Source organism: Mytilus galloprovincialis, chromosome 1, assembly GCF_965363235.1.
Source record: "Mytilus galloprovincialis chromosome 1, xbMytGall1.hap1.1, whole genome shotgun sequence".
NCBI classification, from domain to species: Eukaryota; Metazoa; Mollusca; class Bivalvia; order Mytilida; family Mytilidae; genus Mytilus; species Mytilus galloprovincialis.
In genome coordinates this window covers 67,027,910-67,052,615 of record NC_134838.1, presented here as the reverse complement: position 1 = coordinate 67,052,615, position 24,706 = coordinate 67,027,910, and the positions used below count along the sequence as shown (strand labels likewise).

The 24,706-nt window shown below is 31.3% G+C and overlaps 1 protein-coding gene across 3 annotated transcripts; it reads right to left on the bottom strand.

Moving 5' to 3' along the window:
• Positions 1 to 1,441: 1,441 nt before the first annotated feature.
• LOC143082175 (uncharacterized) lies at positions 1,442 to 24,437 on the bottom strand. 3 transcript variants are annotated; one of them, XM_076257751.1, is made up of 6 exons: positions 24,271 to 24,437; positions 11,473 to 11,703; positions 10,890 to 11,120; positions 7,714 to 8,011; positions 4,172 to 4,259; positions 1,442 to 2,184 (listed from the first exon to the last, which is right to left on the bottom strand). In XM_076257751.1, exons 1-6 carry the CDS (start codon positions 24,299 to 24,301, stop codon positions 1,498 to 1,500), a joined length of 1,566 nt encoding a protein of 521 aa, XP_076113866.1. In that variant the 5' UTR covers positions 24,302 to 24,437; the 3' UTR covers positions 1,442 to 1,497. The 3 variants fall into 3 exon arrangements, with proteins under 3 accessions (XP_076113866.1, XP_076113856.1, XP_076113875.1); XM_076257741.1 differs by lacking the exon at positions 24,271 to 24,437 and adding an exon at positions 12,521 to 12,701; XM_076257760.1 differs by lacking the exon at positions 24,271 to 24,437 and adding an exon at positions 12,521 to 12,701 and having other exon boundaries at positions 4,205 to 4,259.
• Between the last annotated feature and the right edge of the window lie 269 nt (positions 24,438 to 24,706).

Here is a 24,706-nt window from a genome sequence, read left to right as displayed (position 1 = left end):
TGCTTAATGTCCAGTGGCAAATATTTCATGCCTGTTTGGGAAGAGAACAAATTAACAATTGACGTCAAGGTCGGGGAAATTTAGACTGCCACTAGTAAATGAGGCAATGTACTTGAATAGACGTGCATATCAGTCGAACTTTTCTTTACAACAATAAAAAAAGTTATTCCGGTAAATGCACAAAAACATGCTCGTCCATAGACCGGCGTCGGTTACCAATTGCTGTCATTATATTCATATACTTTCTATTTTTGTTTTTGATTGTCTTAAAATATCATCTGAATGTTTAAAATTTGTAATAAGGCAACAACCATTTCATTTTCTGGGGGGAAGGGGGGGCTATGGATTTTTTTGGAAAAAAAGTTTGTTTCCAGTTTTTGGAGGAAAAAAAAATTTGTTTTCCCCTCAGCTGCCACTATATGTAACGCTAAAATTGAAAGAAAAAAAATGTTTTCGACTTGTCGCGAAAAAATAGATCCCCCCCCCCGAGGGAAAAATAATTTGTTGACAGGGTAGCTATCCCAAGTCTTTGTTATAGGTACTTAACGGTATGGAACATTTACGCATTGCTGAGGTCCTTCTAACTTGCTTAGTTTGTCGTCCTTTGAACCGTTTTGTAAAGTTTTCTCATCGACTTATATTAATTTCATGTATATTGTAAGCACCGAATTATAACTGCATGCATTTGTTATTTATCTTGATACATTGTATATGTACGAGGATGCTTTATTTCTGCATACATTTTACTAGAATAAAGAAAAACATGGAAAGTCATTATCATATTATAATAGACCACAGCTCGACCATTCTCGTTGTTGAACAAACACGTGGCGAAGAGTTATCAGATAAAAAACTTCCAAAGCTAGTTTCAAACCGTGTGTAAATGGCAGATCTGTAATTAAAATGTATGAAAGCACTCCCTTTGCAGAGTCATATTTAGAACAATTGAACTGAACTGGATAAGTGTGCTCATCTATAAAAGACACATGCATCTGTATTTATAGAACATCCATCCCAATAATTAAACCGTGAAATCGAGGTCAAACCCTAATTTGGTTTACAATTAAAAACGTTTACATCATAATGAACATGTGTAACCAAGTTGATGTGACCACAAGTACAAGTCATGGTAGTAATACACTACCGTTACTACAAACTTTAATCTGATACGGGACGGGTGATATATGCACAAACCGGACAATATGATGTCTCTTTACTTTACAAGGCAGAATATTATTAATCAGTGGCAGATTCAGAAATGTTCACTGACTATCTAAGAGTGGGCCCGCTCGAGTCATGCTTCATTGATTCCCTATATAATCAACCATAAGTGCCCCCAGCAAAAACCTCTAAATCCGCCTCTGTTAATGTACTGTCAAGTTACGAGTGTATACTATGAAACTATATTGTTTTTAAAGGCAAACAAAATAAAAGAGCTCACTTTCATTTTAAAAGTCATTCTTATAAATAAATATCAACAACAACAATCTCATAAAATCAACAGGACGACGTATCAAAAATTAAAGGATTAGAGTCAGTATTCTGACATTGTTCTGATAATACAGGCTGGAAATGTGAAACATTGGCAAAACTTGGTGGAACGTTTGTAAAATGTGGAGGAGCATTTTGAAAGCTTGTTGGTATATTCTGGAAATGTTTTTGTTGTGGACCAAATGTTCCGATTTTCTGGTATCCATCTTCATCTACATCACTATCGGAAATCCTCATGGATTTTCCATTTAATACTGGAAGTGTATTCTGTTTATTATGCATCATATGTGGGTCCATACAGGGACCCAGTGTTAAAGGGTACTGATGAATCTTGGGATTGAATGTACCCATTCGTATCACAGGTTCGTGTCCATGGCCACTATGGTTACCAAACGATCCCATACGCGCCACCGGATGGTGGATTTGACAAGGACGATCGTCTGATGGAATTGAATGAAATAAATCCGGTTCAAAGTTCACTGGATGATTCATATTCCTAGGTAATGTACGGCAGTCTCTATATTTCGGATCAAGTATAAAATAGTTTTCACCAAGCGGATTTTTCGGATTGTTATTTGGTTCGAGTGAACACTCATGTCCAGTAAATTCATGTTCAATGAATGGTTGTCGTTCATAAACTGGAGGCGCACTAGGTACTTCTTCGTGAGTTGAGATCTCTTCATAGATGTTTCCCTAAAAAAAGTAAAAAAAAAATAAACGATTAAGTAAGATTTTGGTCATTTTTAAGAAACTGTACACACGTTTATTCGTATTGCGTACTTAAAGACGGCTCACTCGTGTTGGCCCTCTTTCCTGATTTCTACTACACCGATGACAAGAAACATAATGTTCCGGTTATTTTGAAAACATTACAACAGAACATTTTTGAGGTTACATACAGACTTGAGCGTAATTGTTGGGCAAACATTTATATAATTTAAGCCATCTGGCGAGAGTAAGATACTAACTCACATTCAGAGTACAACAATGTTACAATTTCCCCTCTAATTCGAAAGTTTTTCTTCTGTCCAAAATTATTTACTAGATTTTCTTCCTATTGTAGCAAAGCATTGACTCACATTACTTAGAGGAATATTAGTCAATAGAATACAAATATTTTTTCAGATGCTGAACTTTCAATCGTATTTTCATACTCCTTGTAAAATGACAAATGCTGTTTGCACACGATACTTTAAACTTTGGTATTCCATTTTAATAATTCAAAATGGGCATTTCTTAAGTGAAAGTTTAAAATTTACGAGGATGGTTTTCTGTTAATGTTTTATCTGCATGATAATGCAGTGCATAGATTCAAGACAAAACTTAGCAACTAAAAGCAAACACACATTTATATTAGAGATAAGGTCTATATTGAAATAATCTATTGCAATTTGAAACATCGTTGGGATATTAAATGCTTTATGGTAAATACAATTAATTTATTAAATTATGGTCATTATCTATTCTCCATTGACTGGGATTGCAGTACTTTATTAATCGAAGATCCATGAGAGGATTTCGTTATCTGTGGGGAAATTAGCTTGTTCAATGATAGCACAATGGATTGGTTGTAAGATAATATCCAAATGTTATTTGATATAATTGACGTGTGTCAAACTGATTTTTGAAAACAAAAAAGGAATCAAATTCTTAAACGTCAACGGTTCAAAATAATAAACCTTCATGCAGGAAAAACGTATTGAAGTAAAGAATTTTAAATGTTGTTACTAGACCTTGTTTAAATATGCCGTTGAAAAGTCATATTTAATTACTAGACTGCACTCTATGTAACTTGGTCAGACAGTAACATTGCAATACACTTTATATAAAGATACTGTTGAAAACAGTTGACTCTTGGTAATGTGATCCGATAGATTAACTTGTATGATAGAAAATGGGTACATGTACTGTAAATCAAATCCGGGCAAAATAATAATATTCAGTCAGTTTGATCACGTGAATTACTAGCAAAAAATAAAATCAAACAATAAAACATTTTTATCAATATTTTTAAACGCCTTGTAAACCGAAGAAAAACAGAAATAAAATAGCATTGCATAATAACTACATGTGACTAATACAAGATCAAAGAAACAAGGTAACTGTGTAACATGTAACATGCAATTTTAAATACTACATGCAATACAAAACTTTAAATGCGTACTTGAACTTATATCAGTAAAAGCTCGTTATGTGTTGGACTTTTTGATTGGAATGTAGATTCCGTGTTGGTAAAAAATACAGAATAGTTTATTTTTTTTTTTAAATGTCCTTTAGTTGAAAAACGGCAATATCTCTAATACATTGGGTTTGTTTATTAGCTTGTGTACATTTTGACAAAATAACATCCACCCTCATCCTTTCTGCTCCATTTAAAAAAAAAACTTTTGTTTCTAGAGCCAATGAGATCTTCTTATTTCACAACCAAAAATGCAATAACTAAAAGCAAACTAAAATCCTTCTCAATACTTTTCAAATCTTAAATTTCAAAGAATATAAATGGTTGTCGGATTGTATGACTACACCTCATACATGGATACATAAAATAAAATATAAAGGACGAACAACTAAACAAACTAAGCAAACTACACATTGTAAAATAAATAAAACATAAAGCCCAAAAACCAAAGTTACCAACTATAGAGTTAGTCTAGAGGAGCTCCGAGAAACACTTGAATACCTTGTTAAACTTGAGCGGTAGTAGTTTACCTACCGAAGGACCCTCGAGAGTTCCTGGACCATCTGATTTTCTCTCTAAATATCGTTTCCTGAAAAAAACAAAAGGGTTAATGATTTAATTGTGGTCTCGACAGTAAGAACACGAGAGAAGGTACCACTTCTGGACAATGAAAAATGGTAGAATGTAACATTATGGGAAGTGAAGAAATACACATTTTTGTAAAATATTTTAGGACCATTGTTAAGTAGAAATGATAAGATAATCTTTAAAACTTTACATTAATATATCTATCATATATTTATTTATTATTCATTACCATAAATTCATATTCAGTATGATACATGTATGAGTGTGTTCTTTGATACAATTTTAATACCACTTTTGCATGTCAACGAGCAGTGTCACATTTTGAGTGCACTACAGACGCTTCAAGCTAAGAAAATCGTCTGCCATTGTCAACAACATGCAAATAAACCTGAATTTTAATTAACATCCTCTAATGTTTCAGCATTTAAACCGTATGCAAGTTTCCTCTTTTGAAGTGTAAAGTGTCAATCATATATTTATGTAATATTCATAATTGTCATGCACATTAACCAACATTACTTTCATTAACCATAATAAAACGTTACTAATTGAAAAATAAAATAATAAAACTGATGTTTTCATTGCATTCGGTTGCCTGCGAACAAATCGTAACTCTCCGATACTCTGAAGCGGAAAGCGAAAACTAAAAACCAACCATTATACCACAGAGAGGCACGGACGCGTTAAGCTTAAGTAAAATGTACTTAACTGTTGATTATATCGAGTTTGTTTTATAGCTGACGTTCGGTTATACTTTCACATTACAGAGTTCTCATTAATGCAGTGTAATGGCTTTAGGTCGTTTGTCAAATTGTATTACATTTATAAAGCTAAGATATGTAAGTCAAGTAGCCTATTATTATCTGTATTTCTAATATATACTGCTTCAATATTATTTTTCTCTCCTGTATGAGTAACAATTATCCACTTGTCTGCGGTTGTATATGCCATCTCGTGTTTTATTGCCTTAAAATTGTGTATAAATCTATCATTTTCGAATGCATAGGCTATGTTTAGTACGAAACCAGATTTTACGTTTACTTAAAGAAAAATGATAGCTTGGTGAGCGGGGTAAAAATTAAGGATATATCTGATTAATGCTTTTTCTTGTCAATCAAATTGGCATATCAAATATAAGATCTTTCGTATAATTTCTACGAGAATACTCGCAGTAAATTAACATTTGTCCCCCTTTTCTAAGAAATAAAGACGAACTTTGAAGAGTCAAATTGTCCTTTCAACGTATGCTAATGGTCATAATTACTTATCTGACAAAGGCTGTCTTTAAGCTGTTAATTTACTTCATGTAATTTAAGCATTTCTCGCTGTTATGTGTCAATTTCTCAGGTTGTTTTTTTAATTCAATTTGAAAAAAAGATCGAATGCTTGTTATCTCAAAGATCACACAGGCAGATAAAAACTGCGAACAGCCTTCCTTTATGCTTATAAGTATTATGTCTATTCCGTCAAGTCCGTAATTCTAGGAGCACTAATGATTTTCAGGGTCCATAGTCATGTGAAGTCAATGATAATAGTAGCTAAATTGGAAATCCGTAAAAATAAAACGGGAAATCGGTAAAAAATAAAATTTGAAATAAGATATTTCAATGACTGAGATTACTGCTTGGACCTAAATAATATGCTGTAAATTTCAATAGTCATTTTAGATCACATCCGAAGGACAATTTGTATAAATGGTGAGAATTTGAAATTTTCTTTGAAGATAGTTCCTTTTTCACCGAAAAGAACAAGAACAAAGCAAGCATTGATAAAAAGACGTGTGCTTTTCTCCTTAGTTTTAGAAAAAAAAAATCAGATCAAGTCGACAATTAGTTTCATGTAAAAGTGACATTAACCGTTTATATTGATAAAAACGTCGTAGAAAATATTTCATTTTAATTTACATCATTAAATGATTTATTCTAAGTGTTATTGTCATTGTGACTTTTGTCACTATTGAAATACATGGAAATTATACCTTGGTTCAATTCAGATTCAATTAGAAACGTTATTTATGTTGCTTAATGTTTTCTAAATGCAAATGAAATCAATTGAAATATTAAAAAAATGCATTTCATATTCAAGCATGCGCAATAGTTTCTGTCTTGTCGATTTCTTGATATCAATATGCTTACAAAAAGCAGCATGACTGATATAAAAAAAAAATGCGGAGATGTAGTATGATTGCCAATAAGACTGAAAAATGATAAAGATTTGAACAGTTACTGATCGTAGGTACAGTCTACTACAGTCGTATTAAAACCCAAGCTGGGTAGTAAGCTAACATGGGTCAAATAATAGCAAAATGTCAAACAATTCAAAAGTAAAAACCAGCAACATGAGTTTTGTTTGTATATGTATCCATATATTCATACAAAAACGTGTGTTGTGTTTAAACATGTTAATAGTTATCAGGTTATTTTGAATATAAATAGCATAAACCTTTGTTACAAAATACACTTAAACAATGCACTTAAAATTGAAAATTGAAAAAAAATCTTTTTATGACAACAAAAAAACCAATAACGGTTTAGGGCAATACTTATAAGGGAAGACTTAGACCGAAATCACCCTTAAGAAAGAATATAAAACACTAATTATGTACTTATTATGGATAAAGACGTTTTATTAACTTGATTATAATAAAATGTCTTTTTGATGTTAAACGTTTATTATCTAATGTATATTTTGTGGTTTTAAACCATTAATTTAATTCCAATTTAAGATGTGTTTTACTAGTTACAATCCGAATGATGATGTCTCATTATGAAAAGATCCTTTCTTTATTACACGGCACCCATAAACTAAAAGTACGATACAAGAAAAGCATCTATGAAAAGTTGGTAATGACTTTATTTTGGTTGTTTAATGGCGATTAACGTCATGTCCCATTTATTTGTACATTCGTATAATTTTATGATGGTCAATTATTTCATAAAAGGATGAAAAAGTTATAAGTGGAGAGTAATTAGACGTCCGATCGAGTGCACTTTGCCATTTTTGCAAAACATCGAAACGAGTTGATGCACCAGTAACGTCTAGTTACGTTGGCCATTTACCTACACAAAACGACAAGCTCAGCTTTTTAATAAAGTTTATAGAATAATGATACAGATAGACAGGCGACAACACTGACAACTTGTCCTATTAATATATGTTGTTTAAATGACTTTTTGTGATTGAGGGTCTGTTTTCCTCACATATTTGTTGTTCTTAATATTTTCGTTCTTCAAAATTGTTTTCAGAATAAACGGGAGTAGTTAGTTTATATTTCGTGAAGATAAATAAATAGTTCTCCCCTTTTTTCCATTCAGAAATGCATTACATAACAGTCGAGAAGGAAAAGCCATGAATATACATGTATCATAAGACAACTTGCCAGTGTTGATCGTTCATGATAATCTTTTTTAAATAATGAATATTCATTAAAACACATTCTAAATTTAAATACTCACGTGCAACGATATCGTCTGCTAAACCACAAGATGGCAAGAGTAGCAATTAAAATGACAAGAAAGACTCCTAATACTGCGGCTGCTGTCAGAACTATGATACTTCCGCTTGAATCAGACGATGTTGGTGGATTAATGATTGATGTATGATTAGTTGTACTTTTGATCGTTGTAGAAGAGATTGACGGGGACTTGTGTGGAGTTGTCGTTCGTAAAGTTGTGGTTGTCGTTGAAGGTTTGTGTGTTGTACTTGTCGTCGACGTTGTTGATGATCTTTGTACAGGTGGCGGTGCGACAGAATCTGGATCAGAGAAAATAAAAGATCATATTTCAATTTTTGGCATCAATTTAACAAAATGATATGGAAGTACCCAATTTTGCATTATACTGAGCTCAAAGTACTAACTTTTAATCAACAAACCCGCTTATCGAGTAGTATTATACAGTCTCCAAAGATTATTGCACTAACGTATCTCCGTTGGTATTGTGTTTTTGATACATTGTAATATGGCAATACTCTTATCATTGATCTCGGTATTTTGCCTTCCTGAATATATAATAAATCTTTGTTTTTTTGTTGTTGATAAACATGCATTAAGCATGTGTTTACAGTGAATTATCAAATTTTATTTTTGTAATGTTTTTACGGAAGATAAGATTTCTTTTAAACTAAAAAAGTTTCAGTCCAAATTTCCCCGTCCTTCGTCATATTCGTCCCATCTTGCAGAACTTAAATATTGTAGTCATTGCTGTATGCTAATGTGTTATCGTCCTAAATATTTATGAAATATTATCCACTGGACGTTTTACCAGCAACAATCAATTTATCATTCAAAAATATTTTGTCAACTTTGAATTTCTCTCAGCACTCCATAGCAAATCAAGGATTTGTAAATATTCTGTTTATATTCAATGGACTTTTATTTGACAAAGGAAAACATGTCTTCTTCGTATTTCGACGGTCTAGCAATATTACAAAATTTTGATATCTTTTATTTTTATCTTGATCTATGCAGAAATATTTTACAGCAGACGATTTATTTTTAAAGGTGTGCATCATTTACATCATGCATTTAATAAAAAATATATGGAAACATAAATAAACGATAACAAACAATCTTGAAAATTTACAGCTTCACTTTAAAAACATTCTTTTCAGTGTTTTTATACGAAAGTAATAAATAAAACCCATTTAAATATATTAAGGCGACTGACACAACCAAGCTTTTATAAAAGTGGTAATTCAAGCCGGAAGATTATTTATCTTTCTAATTCGGTTCTCTCACATTTGCATAAAAAAACGGTTGAGACATGTGGTTTTCAGTTTCACGCAGTAGTTGTGTAATGTAAGTTGGATAAATGTTTACATTAAATGTTTGCATGTCAGATTACAAGACAGAAACTGTCAGAAACCTGTGCAAATTAGCCCCTCACTCTAGACAAATCAGAAAAGAACGAGTCTGAATCAACGTGTACATTATACGAATGTCGTTCTATCTACATTATATTTTTTTCTGGAAATCAGCAATTATTTAATGAAATATCTAAAAGAAAAAAAAAATGGATTGTTTCCAATTACCCCATAGACAAAAAAACGATCAATTTGTGAGGTGTTCCAAATAGGATGTTTTAGTCTGAAGAGTATAACTAGTCACAATTTTGTCTGGATTCCTTTCGTGATAAATTATGTTAATCTAATTTTTATCAATTTATTGCATGTACAAATTGTACTCTTTGAAAAATATGCATCATGCTATTCACAAACGTTCTAGATTCTTATCTATAAGATTTATGTTTACCTTTTTTTAAATCTAATATAATCACGTTTTAAATTTTTTGTTGCAAACATGCACTGAAATTTGAACTCTTTTGATGATCAACAGGTGCATAGCATGTCGTGTGAAGATACTGTACATAAAACGACGAATTATTGAATATCCAAGATTGCGCAAGTGTGTCATGACTGAAGCTCCAAAGGTTGCAGATTTCCACAATCCCAATTTCACGATATTAAACTTCATTTTACATGTTAAATAGATAAAGTTATCTTTAACTTTTATTTCAACGTTTGATAATATTTTAAGAAAACATGTAAATCTACAATATTTTGTTGGTTTTAAAGTTTGGATATAGTTTTTTTTTCATTTGCTTATTTCTTTTGAATTTTTAAATATTCAGCTATGCCCGTACAGTATAAAGGTTCAATCAGGAAAAAAGATGATTTAAGTAAAAAATGTCAATATTACTTAACCAAGTATTTAATTTACACACCGCCAGAATGTTTATAATCGTAACCTTTGTATTTACAAAAAAAAAAAAAAAAAACCAAGTACAACACTGTGTTACAGTAATTTTATCCTGATAGGACAATTAGTACTGTACGAAAATAAACATGATCATACCAAGGGAACTCCCACAGTTTCGGATTTCGAGGTGCAAGATTATGTGTCACCTAGGCCCTTCATCTAGATCTAGAGACCAGATTTTTGTATTTAGTTATAAAGTAAGGAGGAAATAGGTTAACATCAACAGGACAGCAACATGACTATCCAAAATATACGTCAATAGAGGGCATCCCAGTACCTAATGTGCCAATTAAGTACAAGATATAAATCGTCCATACTTTACGACGAGATGCGAATATATTCGACTGTGACATGGGCAACAAAATCTCTGACAAGGAAGTCACTACTTTGACTGTTTTAGGTTCCTTGACAAGAGCAAATTCAGAAAGACAATAAAAGTAACTGGTTCATTTTTATAAAAATACCGTTCTGAAACACCTTTTTGGATAAACAAACATACATTTACCAAATTCTTGCACAATTGCAGTTTAAGCAATGTAAATATTTATTGTTGTTGGATGAATATTAAGTAAAAATATTGCTACACCCTCAAAGAAACCACACGAAGCAAGCTTCAGATGAGAAAAAAAACGTGAAAACGATCCTTATCTCTTTCTCATAGTTTATTCCAGTTCTTGGACTTTTAGTCAGGAAACAAAGACTGCTTGTAATAGCTGATACTAGGTTTATACCGTTTTGAAACACACATGGGAAAATCTACAAATATATTGACCCTACCTCTTTCTCAAACTTGGGTATTTTATTGGTAGACAGAGCTCTTGTAGAAACTGATAATATTTTGACTAATTTTACCAGTTAAGTTTTTAAACATACCTGGGAAGAAATCTACAGTAAAAATCCCACTACATCCATCTTTAACAAAAATACTATCCGCCACAATTCCGTAATTAATTCCTTCCGTACACGTTTTGTTTTCTTGAAACTGAATTTTCATATTAACTTTGTCCACTAGATATGCACCGTCAATTTTACATTGTGTATATGATTGATCTTTTTTATTACTACATTCTAATGTTCTTTCGTTTATAGGTCCAGGCGGAGAGACTGAAAAATGAAAAAAAAAATATATAAATTTTGACTAAACATGGTTTGAAATGACAGACAGAGATCGATTGAAAGTTGTCCAGCGAGTCCAAATTTCAAGCTCTAATATTACTGATTTTTCATTATTTTTTAGTTAGTACACGACAAAGTTTTTTTTTCTAAAACTAGTTTACCAAAATATGCTTAATATCTTTTTTATTGTTATCTTTTTGTCTCTATTTCTGATGTATTTTTTGTTTTTTGTTTCATACAAAACAGCTATTTCAAATGACTTATACTTTATATATTTTTTCCAGAACGTTGACATTGATCAATTACTTTTTTGAATTCGAACATATAAACGTAAACGTACCTGGAATATAGCACGTGTAAAAGTTTCCCTGGCAACCATTTTGTACCCACACATTGTCTCTATGGATGCCGTAATCCCGTTCCTGACATGGCACACTACCAGGTAGTGTTTCTGTGAGATCTAGACACTGTAACCAACCTCCTCGTGCATCAGCGACTGGACAATCCTGGTGGTGACCAGGGAACAGGGAACCACATTGTACTTGGACGTCCGATGAACACTTTAGACCTCCTGAAATCAAGCGAAAATTTGTGTAATTAATTTGTGGGAAATAAGAAATTATAAAAATGTATTTATATGTTGTTTTTTTTGTTTGCTTCAAGTTTGTTTGCTTGGAAAAAATATCCACACCAAGAAATTTATCAATGTTTTTTTACGTTGTTCTTAATTTTACACACTGAATGTTATGTATGCTAAGCTTAATGAAGATAACACTTGAATCATGTTATGCGTCCGGAGTACTTTCTGGGTTTACCTTAATTAGAATCGCTCAACGGCAAATATTTGAAAGTCAAGGAGTAACGAAACTATCGAAGAACTTTACATATAATGACCAAAGGAGACCTAAAAATAACAGCCTAATCATTTTTAGTGTCAACTCTGACTGAGACAGTTGGAAACTTATATATATAGTATGATCATTCATTTTTCAAATCAGTTTTATTAAATTTCCAAATCAAATCAAAACTATCCAAAAGATTTTGAATATTACAAAAATTTGTGACGGCCACAGTTACCACTAAATCAATAATCGCCCAGTTCGTCAATTTATTCTCATATTATTCCACTGATTTTCAAACTATATTCCATTTTTACTTCATTTTTGCACACTGTTCCTTTTCTCAAATTCATACAAAAACTTGCTTTACATATGTTTTGTTATTTTTTCTCATATCCTTCGCGTTCAATGAAATGTATTATAAATACATATGTAGCTCCATATATACAATTATACAATATTCTTTTACAATAAATATATTGTATCTAGTATTTCACAAGTCAAATCTATCAATAAGGAAATACGATCTACATCAAGTTATCAACAAACCTTTATTTGGAATATTTTCACAGCTATTTAGAGGAAAAGATGACATTTTTTTTCACAATTCGAAAAGTAAAGATTAAATTCTCCCAACAAAACGAAAAGAATATTAACACACACAACACTCAACCATGCTATCGAAATAAGATCCGCTCTCTGTATGAAAAATTCAACAAAATTCAGAGATTTATTATATCGGTCTTTACATTCCCTTCGAATTACTAAACTGTTTAAATGATTATAGAGGATTAACCCTTTTTTAAGGTATAATGAGACTCCAACTGTGAGGCTTATATTCCTGACAAATTGTTACTGATTGACGCCATTGTACGAAACATTAGGGGGCAGTTCCTCGTCACGGATGATCAAATTCTGGTCTATTCGGAACGTCCCATGGAATTTCATCAAAAAGATACCATCATTGATTTTTAGCGATGACAGCATACTTTAAGTTTATTAAGTACAGCGGTCTATGGATTATAGATTTAGTATTGTGTCTAGTAGTTGGAAGTACTTAATTTGGTGCTAACTAGTTACACCGCGCCTACAAAAACTCAGATTACGCATTCATAAAATTATAATTTTATTGTAGTGAAATCATTATGCAAGCGATGACTTGAATAACAAATAGAAAATTTGATAGAGAGAGTTAATACTTTAATCAGTTTTGGTTTTTGTTACGAAATTAATACTAGTATGAGAAATTATCAGTACTTAGTGAGATGATCACATACTGGGTTACAAATACCACCATGTTGAAAATTATTCAACAATTTTTTAGAATCCTTCGAAAAACGGTTGCCATTTAAACATACCTTCTATTTATTTAAGACAGTGATTTAACAGTTCAATTTTTATTGCGTTTTATATTAATTTTAAATGTTTACTTTCAAAGTAGCAATAAAAATATTTGAGTTAGTTTTGAATGAAATATAAAACTTAGTAATATTTACTTTTCAATTCTGGAAGTAACTTTACGGCCCTCTTAAAATATGAAATTAAACAAACACGACTTTTTCCATCTGGATAGCACAGTTTAAGCCACCGGTGAAAATATCAAAACATTTTTTTTTGTTAAATCAACACAGTGCAGTCACAGAGATATTGGAGAGCACAGTTAATGCCAAAGATGAAAATGTCTAAACATTTTTTTTTGGTTAAATCAACACAGTGCAGTCACAGAGATATTGAATTTCTTGTAAAAAAATAAATGTTTTTATATACCACGACATAACAAAAAACATTTCCCAAATTTCTCATATTTCCATGTAAATTGCTCTAATGTACCAACTAACGAGCAAACATGTTGAAGATAGTTATTTTCCTCGACTAATTGCAGTCACATGCCACGAATGTCTAATATCGACAGAAATTGGAACTTCGCATGCTGATATAGACAGTTTTTAATTTTAGAAGACCTCTAAAATCGCAGCTGAAAGTTTTTAATTGAATACTGAAAAAATGAAGAAGCTTGCAAAGACAGGCGGTTAATCTATTTTCTCTCTAAAGGGGCTCTAAAACTGTTTATGACGTCTGGTCATTATACACGTCCGTTTAATGCTCACATGTTCAGTTTAACACAGATTAAAGTTAATTCAAACTAAATAGACATGCAGAATATTCAAACAACAACACCTTAAAATTAGCAGGCAACAGGGTTAACATGCATTCTATCTAAATCAAACAATGTTGTGCAGCCACCACCCACATGAATTGTAGAGGGAACAAATTTCTTGAGTATATGTACCTTCAAAAGCTTCATTCGTATTTGACGTTGACAGCCTTTAAAATGTGTTGTCAATTTGAAAATAATTGGAAATTCACAATGTTTAGCTTTCGTTCGTCTCGCAAAATGTCCTTGTACGAGCTTCAGTCGTTTGAAAAATAACTCAATTGTCTATTTCATTCAAGTATACCTTCTTCTTACATCCCTGCGAAAATGTATTTAGGACTTAGACGTACAGACCGTGAAGCACCTCTTCAAGAGAAGTTAATTACTTCAAACTCTCTAAATTTCTAAAGTAAACACAGAAAAGATGACGGTTAATATTTATTTTATAAAAATTCACTTTCAACCTAAAAAAATCCTATTAAATTGACTGTAACATATAAATTACCACGGGCACTTAACAAAATAATTAAATTTAACGAAACATATGTAACGACTTTGTTTTATATATAATCAGTAATACATAGAATATTTTTCATTATAACTTTTCAGCAGACGATTTCCGGTTGCAATACAAGCATACAAAGGATATACTTCAATCTAAATTAGATGAGTTAATGGCGCCATTATAAGTGATGTTTTCGTAATGTACTGCAGAAAAAGTGTTAGAAAATGTGTTAACGTTTACATATTCAAGTAACGTGAGATTTCAATACGACCTTGTTAATTATTCAGGTTAATTGTTTCTTTAATAAAGACCAAACTAGCGTCTGAAATAAAATTGTATAAATCGAATTAATATTTTAAAGTAATGTTGGTTTTAGTATGGATTTTTGTCATCTGCGAGATAAATATTTCAGATATGAATTGTTCGTAATTTGACCAGAACTTATTTCAAAATGTATTAAGATTTATGAAATGAATTAATTTCCTATACGTATCGACCCTTACACCTGGGTAGACATTAAAAACTCAATTTGGTTTAAATTTTCCACTGATTTATGATTTTTTATTATATCATCAGCAATAAAATTGACTTTTAATGAAGTCGAGTATTAAATTTCACGGTGTTGTCTTTCGGGTGAGATAGCAGTACCAGCCAGATATAACGTCAAGACATGATCTTACATATGAACTTTTGTTCCTGTGAATCACTTTACAACTGGTGACAAACAAAATGGCATGTGCAATAAAAAGGTATAAAGTAGGTATTCAGTTCCGGACACCCCAAGGAAGTAATAGAAATGTGTAGGCTTCTTGTAAATACTTTTAGACCGAATGTCGGTGTGGAAGCGGGTGAAATCACTTCATGTCTCCTGACGACCAATAAATGACACTGCACTATCTAGACTAAGACATGTTCCAGCTAGGCAACTTCACATGAAATTTGCCCTCCCTAATTCTATTAAATTATCGACGGAATAAAAAAATGTAAAATCTTAGACTTCTAGAAAAAAATCCTTGAGAAATTTCTAGTAAAATGGAAATTGACCTGAAGCTCCTAAATTCACTAAATCACTGTACTGGTGCCTACGAAATTCTGCTTAACTGTGTTTTGTATCGATTTGCCAACGAACATGGCCTACCCGGCGTCCTTTCAAAATGCATGTATAGATTCTTAATAATTATGAAGCACTTCTAAGCAACACATGTATGAATTAGAACACAATAAATTCATTTGGTGATCATTAACATGTTCAAACTCTCTTTATGCAGCTACGAAGAAGTATAGTTTCTGCCATTATAGGAATTCAGCCTCATGTGAGCCTCTAGTTAAACGAACGTAGTATTATGCTTGTGCTTGAGAGGACCATATTTTGATTGACAGTATCGCACTTGCATCACCCTTACTTGCATTCTAACAAATGTTTTATCAGACTGTCGAGATTAGTAGGCATACCTGATACTTTTCTGAGCGTAACATTTGAAGAAAAAAAAAACATTACGAGAATGTATTCGCTTTCCTTCTTTCATTTTATACATTTGAAGAAGAAAAAACATTACGAGAATGTACTCGCTTTCCTTCTTTTCATTTTATACACATCATTGATAATTTTAATTAGATGTTTGTAGATTATTTTCGGATATTTTCTTTAGTTGTCTTATACTTTTAAACTTGTAGAATGTTGTAGTAACACGTTTACAAATGTTTCAGATATTTTTGCATATTTTATCATTTTTTGTGTTAACATGTGTCTTAAAATCGATACCAGCAGAACATATTGACAACGTTCCTCATTATCAAACTCAAAACACATTTTTTTTTAATGTGACAATAATAACTATCATGTCATTTTATATATCACCATTTTTGATTTTCAATTCTGAACATTTTCAATTAATTTTTTCGCTTATAACATTGCTGAAACACCGCCATTGTTGGTTTGCATATTAACAACAATATTTGACAATACCTTTTCAAATATCTTATAAATATTAAAAGGACTATACAGTAAATAATCTTTAAATGTGCAATTTAAGTAACTCGGAGGTCTATTAAAAACAGATATGATTTTTTTATATACAATACCAACTGTATAATAAGGCTTTATAGAGCGGAAATTTTAATTTATAAACCTTTATGAAACTACATACTTTTCTTAATAACCATATCTGAGGTCAGCTGTTTAAATAAATTACAATGAACTTTTGAATGTCATACGTTTGAATAATAATGAAGATGGCGGTTTTTCCTTTATTAACGTTGATACAGCTTATACTCTCTAAACAAACGTCTCTGAGCAAACTTCAAATGGCCTTATCAATTAATTGGGCATCGAATTATATCTGGCCAACATAATATTATAGTCGTTCAACAAGTACGGGTAATTAGAGAAAATATGAATATCTAACTGACAGGTGTATCGGAAATCAATAGAGAATGAAAATTACATTTCTAGCTCTCTTTTAATGTAGGTAGCTTGTAACTGATAAACATTGATTAAGTTTGAAGTAAACTGCTCAATGTAAACATTATATATGAATCTTCATTAAAATCAAAGCACGTTTCATAATCAGACAGTTTGCACTCAGAATGAACACTCTTGTAAATAGTGAAAAATGTTTGAGTAGTATAAATGAACAAGTCAATTACTTGGGGGTTAATACAGACAAAAAATACAGCAATATGGCATTTACATGACAGGTACAAGTGTGATAAGTTATAAAAAAGTAAATGCACTTTGTAACATGTGAAAACAATTGGCCAACTTAATTGCTCAAGACTGGGGATTTTTGGACCTTGAGAAAAATATTTTTCGAAGATACGTTTCATTAGGAATATATATATATTAGATAGATATAGTGTTCCCAGGTTTCATGTATCAAAATAGAAAACAATTGGCCAGCTTAATTGCTCAAGACTGGAGACTTTTAGACCTTGAGAAAATTATTTTTTTCTAAGATACGTTTCATCAATAGATGATATATATTTATTTAGATATACCGTTCCCAGCATCAAGGACGTATCACTAACATATAATATACCGGTCCTTGCCAGCATGTATCAAAATATTTTTTTAATTGATTTCAGTATTCATTGAACATAGTCATTGATTATGGCAATTTATAGTTTATCATTGACCAACTGTTGCGCTTCTTTTCTATATAAATAGAAACAGTATTGTTTAAAACCAATTCCATCTTCCTTCACAATCAAATTTCCGACTAAAGTATTCGTATTGTATCAAATTCTCCTTTTTATGGATTAGTTCTATTGACAATTTAAAGATTTGAACAATAACTGTCACCCACCCTGTCAAAGCGTGTAGAAGATAGCCATCATAGCATGGCTAATGAACGGATAAATATGACTGATTTTGTAAGGGAACATGTCTGACAATTGTTCGGAACATCACATGGGTATAAAGACTTATCGATCATACCCGAGATAGCATTCTTGTTTTTTGTTAATTAACCATCACGTGACGTAATAAACAATTGAAAGGTAACGAACCGGTAATGTCTTCACGGAGGCTTGCTGTAATATAGCACCGTAGCACGCACAGGGACCGTTTTCAAACACGGTGTTTATTAACAATAAACTGGTGTCAAATTCTAAACCTTTTTCGACCCGAAAATGTCATTAGGGGTCTTTAGCATTAATTTACTATATTTCTTTTGAAAAGGCGGAAAAACAGTTGACGTGCCTTTGATCTTATCGTGTATGTTCCTAACAAGTCATTCGTTTGTTTTACAATTTTACATATACCTCATTCAAATTAACATGATTGTCACGAAAGCATTCCTTGATGTGGAAAAAAAAAATTGTATCAATGTTTGAGAAATTCACATGCATGACTTAAACACGTTCAAAGTATTTGTAAACCATTCAAATTTGTTTAAAGTCTTATTCTTCAAAAATGAATAAAACTATACGAATGAAATCACTCTCGTGTCAATCAAAGTACATAAAAAATCCCAGCTTTTATTAAACTTGCACTTCAAATACATATACAAGAGCTTAAACAAATTTAACATCTTAATCCATTATATTATTTCATTATACCATTAAATTTGTTTACAAAAACGGTTTCTGGTGTTATTTTAACAATCTAAACAGGGTGTCACAGTAATCTATAAAATGTGCTTGAATAAGTGGACAGCAGATTAAAATAATAAAAGTTGCGCAATAAACAATCAATAAACAGTCAATAAACAATCAGTATCAACATTGAAATCTCCTCTTATCATCTCAACACTTGACACCTTCTTCAGTAAATCATATGTAAATAAATACATCTTAATTCCATGATAATATAATTGTACATACACGTATTATAGAAGTTATTAGAAGTAATTTCTGTTGATTTTTTAATAGCAAATTTACATGAATTTTGACATCAAGGCACGGATTATAGAGAAGATTTTTATCACGATTAAGGACCCCAAAGCCAAGGGCCTGAACTTTGACAAGACATTATAAAGTCAATAATTCTAGATTATATATAGGCCTACTGTTAAATTCAAATAAGAATAATTAAGAAAGGTATATTTTTTTTATCAGATAGTATATTCTCACACCAAATACATATTAAACATGCATGATCTATTTGCCACTGGACGCCACTTTATCTGCGTGGTACTCTATGTATTATAGACTCAAACCAAATGCATAAATATCTTATTTATAAATCCAACATATGGTAGAAACGATTAGCAGGGACTCATAAGGATGCATTTAAAGCACTGTTCGAAACAAGAAACTGGTATTCAATAATAGACATCTTCTACTGATACACACAATTCAACGAGCCACACTTTATAGCACCTAAGATTGGAACACCTCTACAATTATAATGTATGTATGTATTATAAATATTAAGTGAACAATGCATAGGTAAAGATTTAAAGACCAAAAGCATTCAGAGAAATCAACCATCAATAGATATCAGCTCTCTGCACTACGTTCTCTGGCTGTCAGATATTAATTTCTATTTGGTCAGTTCGCATGTTTAACAAATTTCAATGTAGATTAAGTTATCTTGTGCACGTATTAGATCGTTGGGCAAGCAATAAAGCAAACTGCGTTATGTCAAGGGCTATAACTGCGATACAAGTAATTTACTAAAACGTAATAATAGATCATCTGGATAATAATATGTAAATTCCCATGAGGCAACATTGTAGAATACTTTTGTATTTTTTTTATTATACGTTATTATTATACACAAATTGATGTATTTTAGTCCTGAAAATGCATGAAATGTTTGCCACTGAACGTTAAGCAACAAAAAAAAAAATAATCAGTCAATTGTCATCTGGAAACTAACTGTCGGTTCAAAGACGTTAAAATGGACGCTTCGAACTGTCTGTTCAAAATCATACAGTTGAAAAGCATCAACAGTATATTTCATCACTATCAAAACTAATGAACCCTTTTATTTGATTTTACACATTTGATATGCAATTGCCTGAATTACTTTAAGATAGGAAATAAAATATACTTAAACAATAGTAGAACAGGAAATAGTATATATCCTTTAAAGAAAACAAATTCAATGGCCTACGATTTTTTTTAATTTGGAATTGAGTTGCATGTTAAATCCATATACGTATTCTGGTGTTAGTAGTTAGTCTGACGGCCTGTTTAGCTATTTACTGGGGTTGGGCTATAGTCGGTAACATAGGTACTTAAGAAACAGGACAATTTTGTTTTGCCTTCCGCCTTTTTTTCAAAATGCGTTATTTTTTTTTTCTCTATTAATTCAAATTATTTTCACGTTTTCTGTATCGTACGAACGTATTATATACTTAGTACAAATAACTTGCCTTTACTATTTACTATCAATTAAATAAGAATCGAAAAGGGGGAAGGGCTCGAATAATTGTTTTTCCCAAAGTACCTCTGCCGGGTCAGTTATAAGTGTTAGAGGTTTTGAAATGACTTATTTAGACGACCCCCTTTTTCTAACAGAGTAGAAATGTGTGATACATCAAGATCAGATTGCAATCGTTATCATTGACTAGACAACGTCCAGACATGTTTGTGGTCATTTTACAGGTAATCAAAACAATCACTGATAAATAAATATTGACAGCTGACAAGCACCTGACGAAACTTAAGATAATTGTTTGATAATTGTATTATGTTAATCTTATTAACTCTTGTAAGTGTTTGAATGTTTTGTATAGCAAAACTAAATCACTACTTCATATATAAACAATAACTAAAATGGCAGCTGGCTACTACTTTTGTATGATAATCTTATACTGTTAATTTATTTAAGAAAAGTATTTCACGGTTTATGTTAATTTATTCAAATTAGTGCCACCTGATTAAATATATGAATAGAAATGGATTAACCTACAGCGAATTATTGCAAAAATCTGTTTTTAGAGAAAGTATTTATAATTTTTTAAAGTCAAATTTTAACACATTATAACTGAATTATGTTTATTTACGTATTAAAACTCATTGATAATACTTATTATAACAGATTTGTCGTATTAATGTCAAGTGGCTTAAACGATATTAACAATTAAAAGAAACGGACCTTTGATGAAAATTTAAACCTTGGAAATTTTGTTTTGTCATACATATTTTTTGCTTGTTATCACGTATACAAGAACTAATTTGAGCCCTAATTGTTTCCGTTAAAACAAGAAGATCATGTGTTTGCATGTAGTACAACCGGAAAGATTTGTTTAACCTGTAGTTTTGCCCTCAAGAAAAAAATGGCGTTCGTCAATATTTCTCTATCATACATGTCCCACATCTTCTCGAGAGAAAATGATCAGTTGTATTGCATTCATGCAACATTTATTTGACAAAGGGAATGTTAAATATCAGAGCAATCTTTCAGAGTAAAAAAAGACTGAATTGTTTTTTAAAAAGTAGAAGTGCTTATAGTGGCAAAAACTTGCGTTGAAAGAGTGTATTAAAAGAGACGTGATCATAGTCATGACTTGAAATCTTTATTACAAAATTATTAATTATCCAACATCTGAAATTAATTAAGATCAACTGAGCGATCAAAACACATAACATGTATATCATACAGTTGATAAAGTACATATACTAACTTCATGAATGAACTTGTTGATGAATAATCAATTAAAAATAAAAATTACTCAATCACCATCCCCCTTTTTTAACATAAGGTAGATCGGTATTTTACCACCTGCGCCGATTCTGAATCGAATGATGAATCTCTTTATAATCAATAACAAGCTATCTATTTTTACTGCCATGTTTTATTCTTTATACAAATTACATTTTTCTCTCAAAAGATTTATATGATTCTTCTATTACAACGTGTTTCTAAAAACTTTTATATTTATTTCTTCTCGTTTTTCATGCGTTATTAAAAGGTTTATACACTGGAGAACGACTATTGTAATATGAAACCCGTCCCCGGAGAGGACCGGTAACTATTCGGCATTTATATTTTATCTTCTCTTTATAGATTGTTACGTCCAATGTATCCCATTGCTCTTCCTAAATAGGCTGTTTCCTCAATTGCATGAAGACAAAATCTGCTCAGAGTTATTTGATTTTGTCTGATTTTATGGGCAATATGAGAGTTGTAATATGGATGAACTATCAAGTTGAATTAACTAGAAAGCTAATGCATACATTGTGCATCCCTGATTAAACATGCTCCGTCCACAAGTTTCAGAGTTCAACAACTCTTATTAAAGCAACAAATTGATCAGATAAATTAAGGTTTACTAATTTAAAACTATTGCAATGCCAGTGGCAAAGAAAAAGAAGATTTTTTTAAAGAAAAAAAACGGAAATGTTTTTTATTAGAAGCAATGAAATGTACAAGAAATGAATTTCTTGACAAAACATTTTCCATGTGTTTACCCCCAGACGTAATAAGCTTTGAGTTCAGTTGAGGGCTATCCAAATAAATCATGGAATCAGACAGTTTATTTTCTTTTGAATTAAACATTTGTAAATCCAAATAATGAAGCCATTCAGATTGTAACACAGACAAAGTTGACGATGATTTGCATTGACTGTGGTGGATTTTGGTTGTCTCGTTGGTAATCATACTACTTATATTACTCCTTATCTTTAAATTTAAAAGGTAAATTCTTGACTGAATTTATTTATTGAGGTGACAATATACACGTTACAGTGATACCACGAGGTTTTTATACCATTTCTAATTCCAAATTCAATTTTCTTGTTTACACAGTTTTAAATAATTCTTTGTCAACTTTTTAATAACTTTTTTGATGCTAACGAAAAAGTAGGTGCGTTCTATATGTCTTTATTGTTAATGGCCGCTTTTCCAAACTATATATAAGCATTCTAAAGCACTACCAGTACTGCACAAAGGAACTGGGAATGCCTTGCAACTAATGATATATTCTTTAAATATTTTGGTCCCCTCGAGTTTGAACAAAGAATGTCTATGTGATATTAATGAGGAAAGACGATAACAGTTAGGCTATGATCTAGATATCATTTATATGTCATGGTTTAATACATTTTAAAAACCTGATCTTATCAAAAATCACCTCACAAATATTTTGTATTCTATCACACACTTTGATCATTCCTTCAAACAATACATTCAGTCAGTGGGTTCATATTTAAGACGAATAATTTAAAATATTATGGATAATTATAAACAGAGTTATTCAGTCAAGAAACTACTTCTATTTTGTTCCTTTTTAATAAAAATTCTATAAGAGATAGAGCCGACAACCGCTGACCTTTGCTTTATGTGGAAAACATATTGAAAACCACAGCATTTTTTGTCTATTTAAAATTATCAAGGCCACAAAAAATCAAATAATTTTGATAGATTTGTCAAACATTAGACATGAAACATTAAGCTGTCATAAAAAAAACAGAATTGTTTATATATGTAACCATGTTTCATTTTCGAAACGTACATGATATAAAGCTGTTAAATCGTGATTTTTTTTTATTTCAGTGTCTCCCCTCGAATTATTTTTCCTGTAACATGACTTTACATTTCTACTGCTAGGCTTTAACTAAGGACACAATTTTAATTGATCACATAATAATAATAATTATCAGAGGCCGATTTAGGGGGGATGACAAGGACCCAGGCCCAGTGTGGTTGGAATCATTTTGCTGGAAAAATTGAAGTATGACTGGAGCGGGCATCCTCTTAGGTAGTCAGTGGACCCTCTTATGCAAATATATGGATTCGCCAATAATAATAATAATAACTTATAATTTTTGTATTGTGTATATAATTGTTTTGTTTTTATTATATATGCCTGCAACCACTAGTGGTATACATGTGAATTTCATTCATTCATTCATTCATTCATTCATTCATAATTAATAAATAATAATAACAATACACTTACAATTAATTTACGTACAAATCATCCAAAAATGAAAAAAGTCATATTTTAGGTCAAACATATAAAGTTGTATGTTACTGGTTTACTAAGACCACCTTAACCAGTTAATTCGTAAAAACAAAAGAGCGAAATACACGTGCCAAACGAGTAAGCCAGTCAGGTCAAATATTCATCCGTATAATTTAATCTATTAAACTGCAATCAATAAGTCAAGTCTGAATCTTTACAGTCAAGCATTTTTAATAAGATTTCTCATGATTAAAAAGGTAAACAAATAAATTTCACCTACCTTTAAGTTTTGGACAACTTGGGACAGTCATCCCGACGTGTTATGAAAAATATCCACTCAAAAACAATGATAGGTGAAATCTCGTGGTTAAAGCGAAACTGATATAACGTGAGGTATTTGTGGGGTTTCCTGTTCTCGTCTTATCGATTAAGCACGGTCTATTACTCCGCGATCTATACAAAAATAATTGACACTTTAAATATAAATCCCGCCTATATATCCTTAACATACACAAACCGTAACATAATTATATAAAATGTACGCTAATCCTTCCATATGACATGTTACACCGGCCAATAAGTACGATATAAACAAAATGCGCACCTGTAGAATTTAAAAACAGTTTCACTTAACAGCTTATATTCTAATTCCTGACAAGAATCTGGCGCACTAATTAGTTAATTCCTAAATAAACGTTTGTGCAAATGAGCGATAA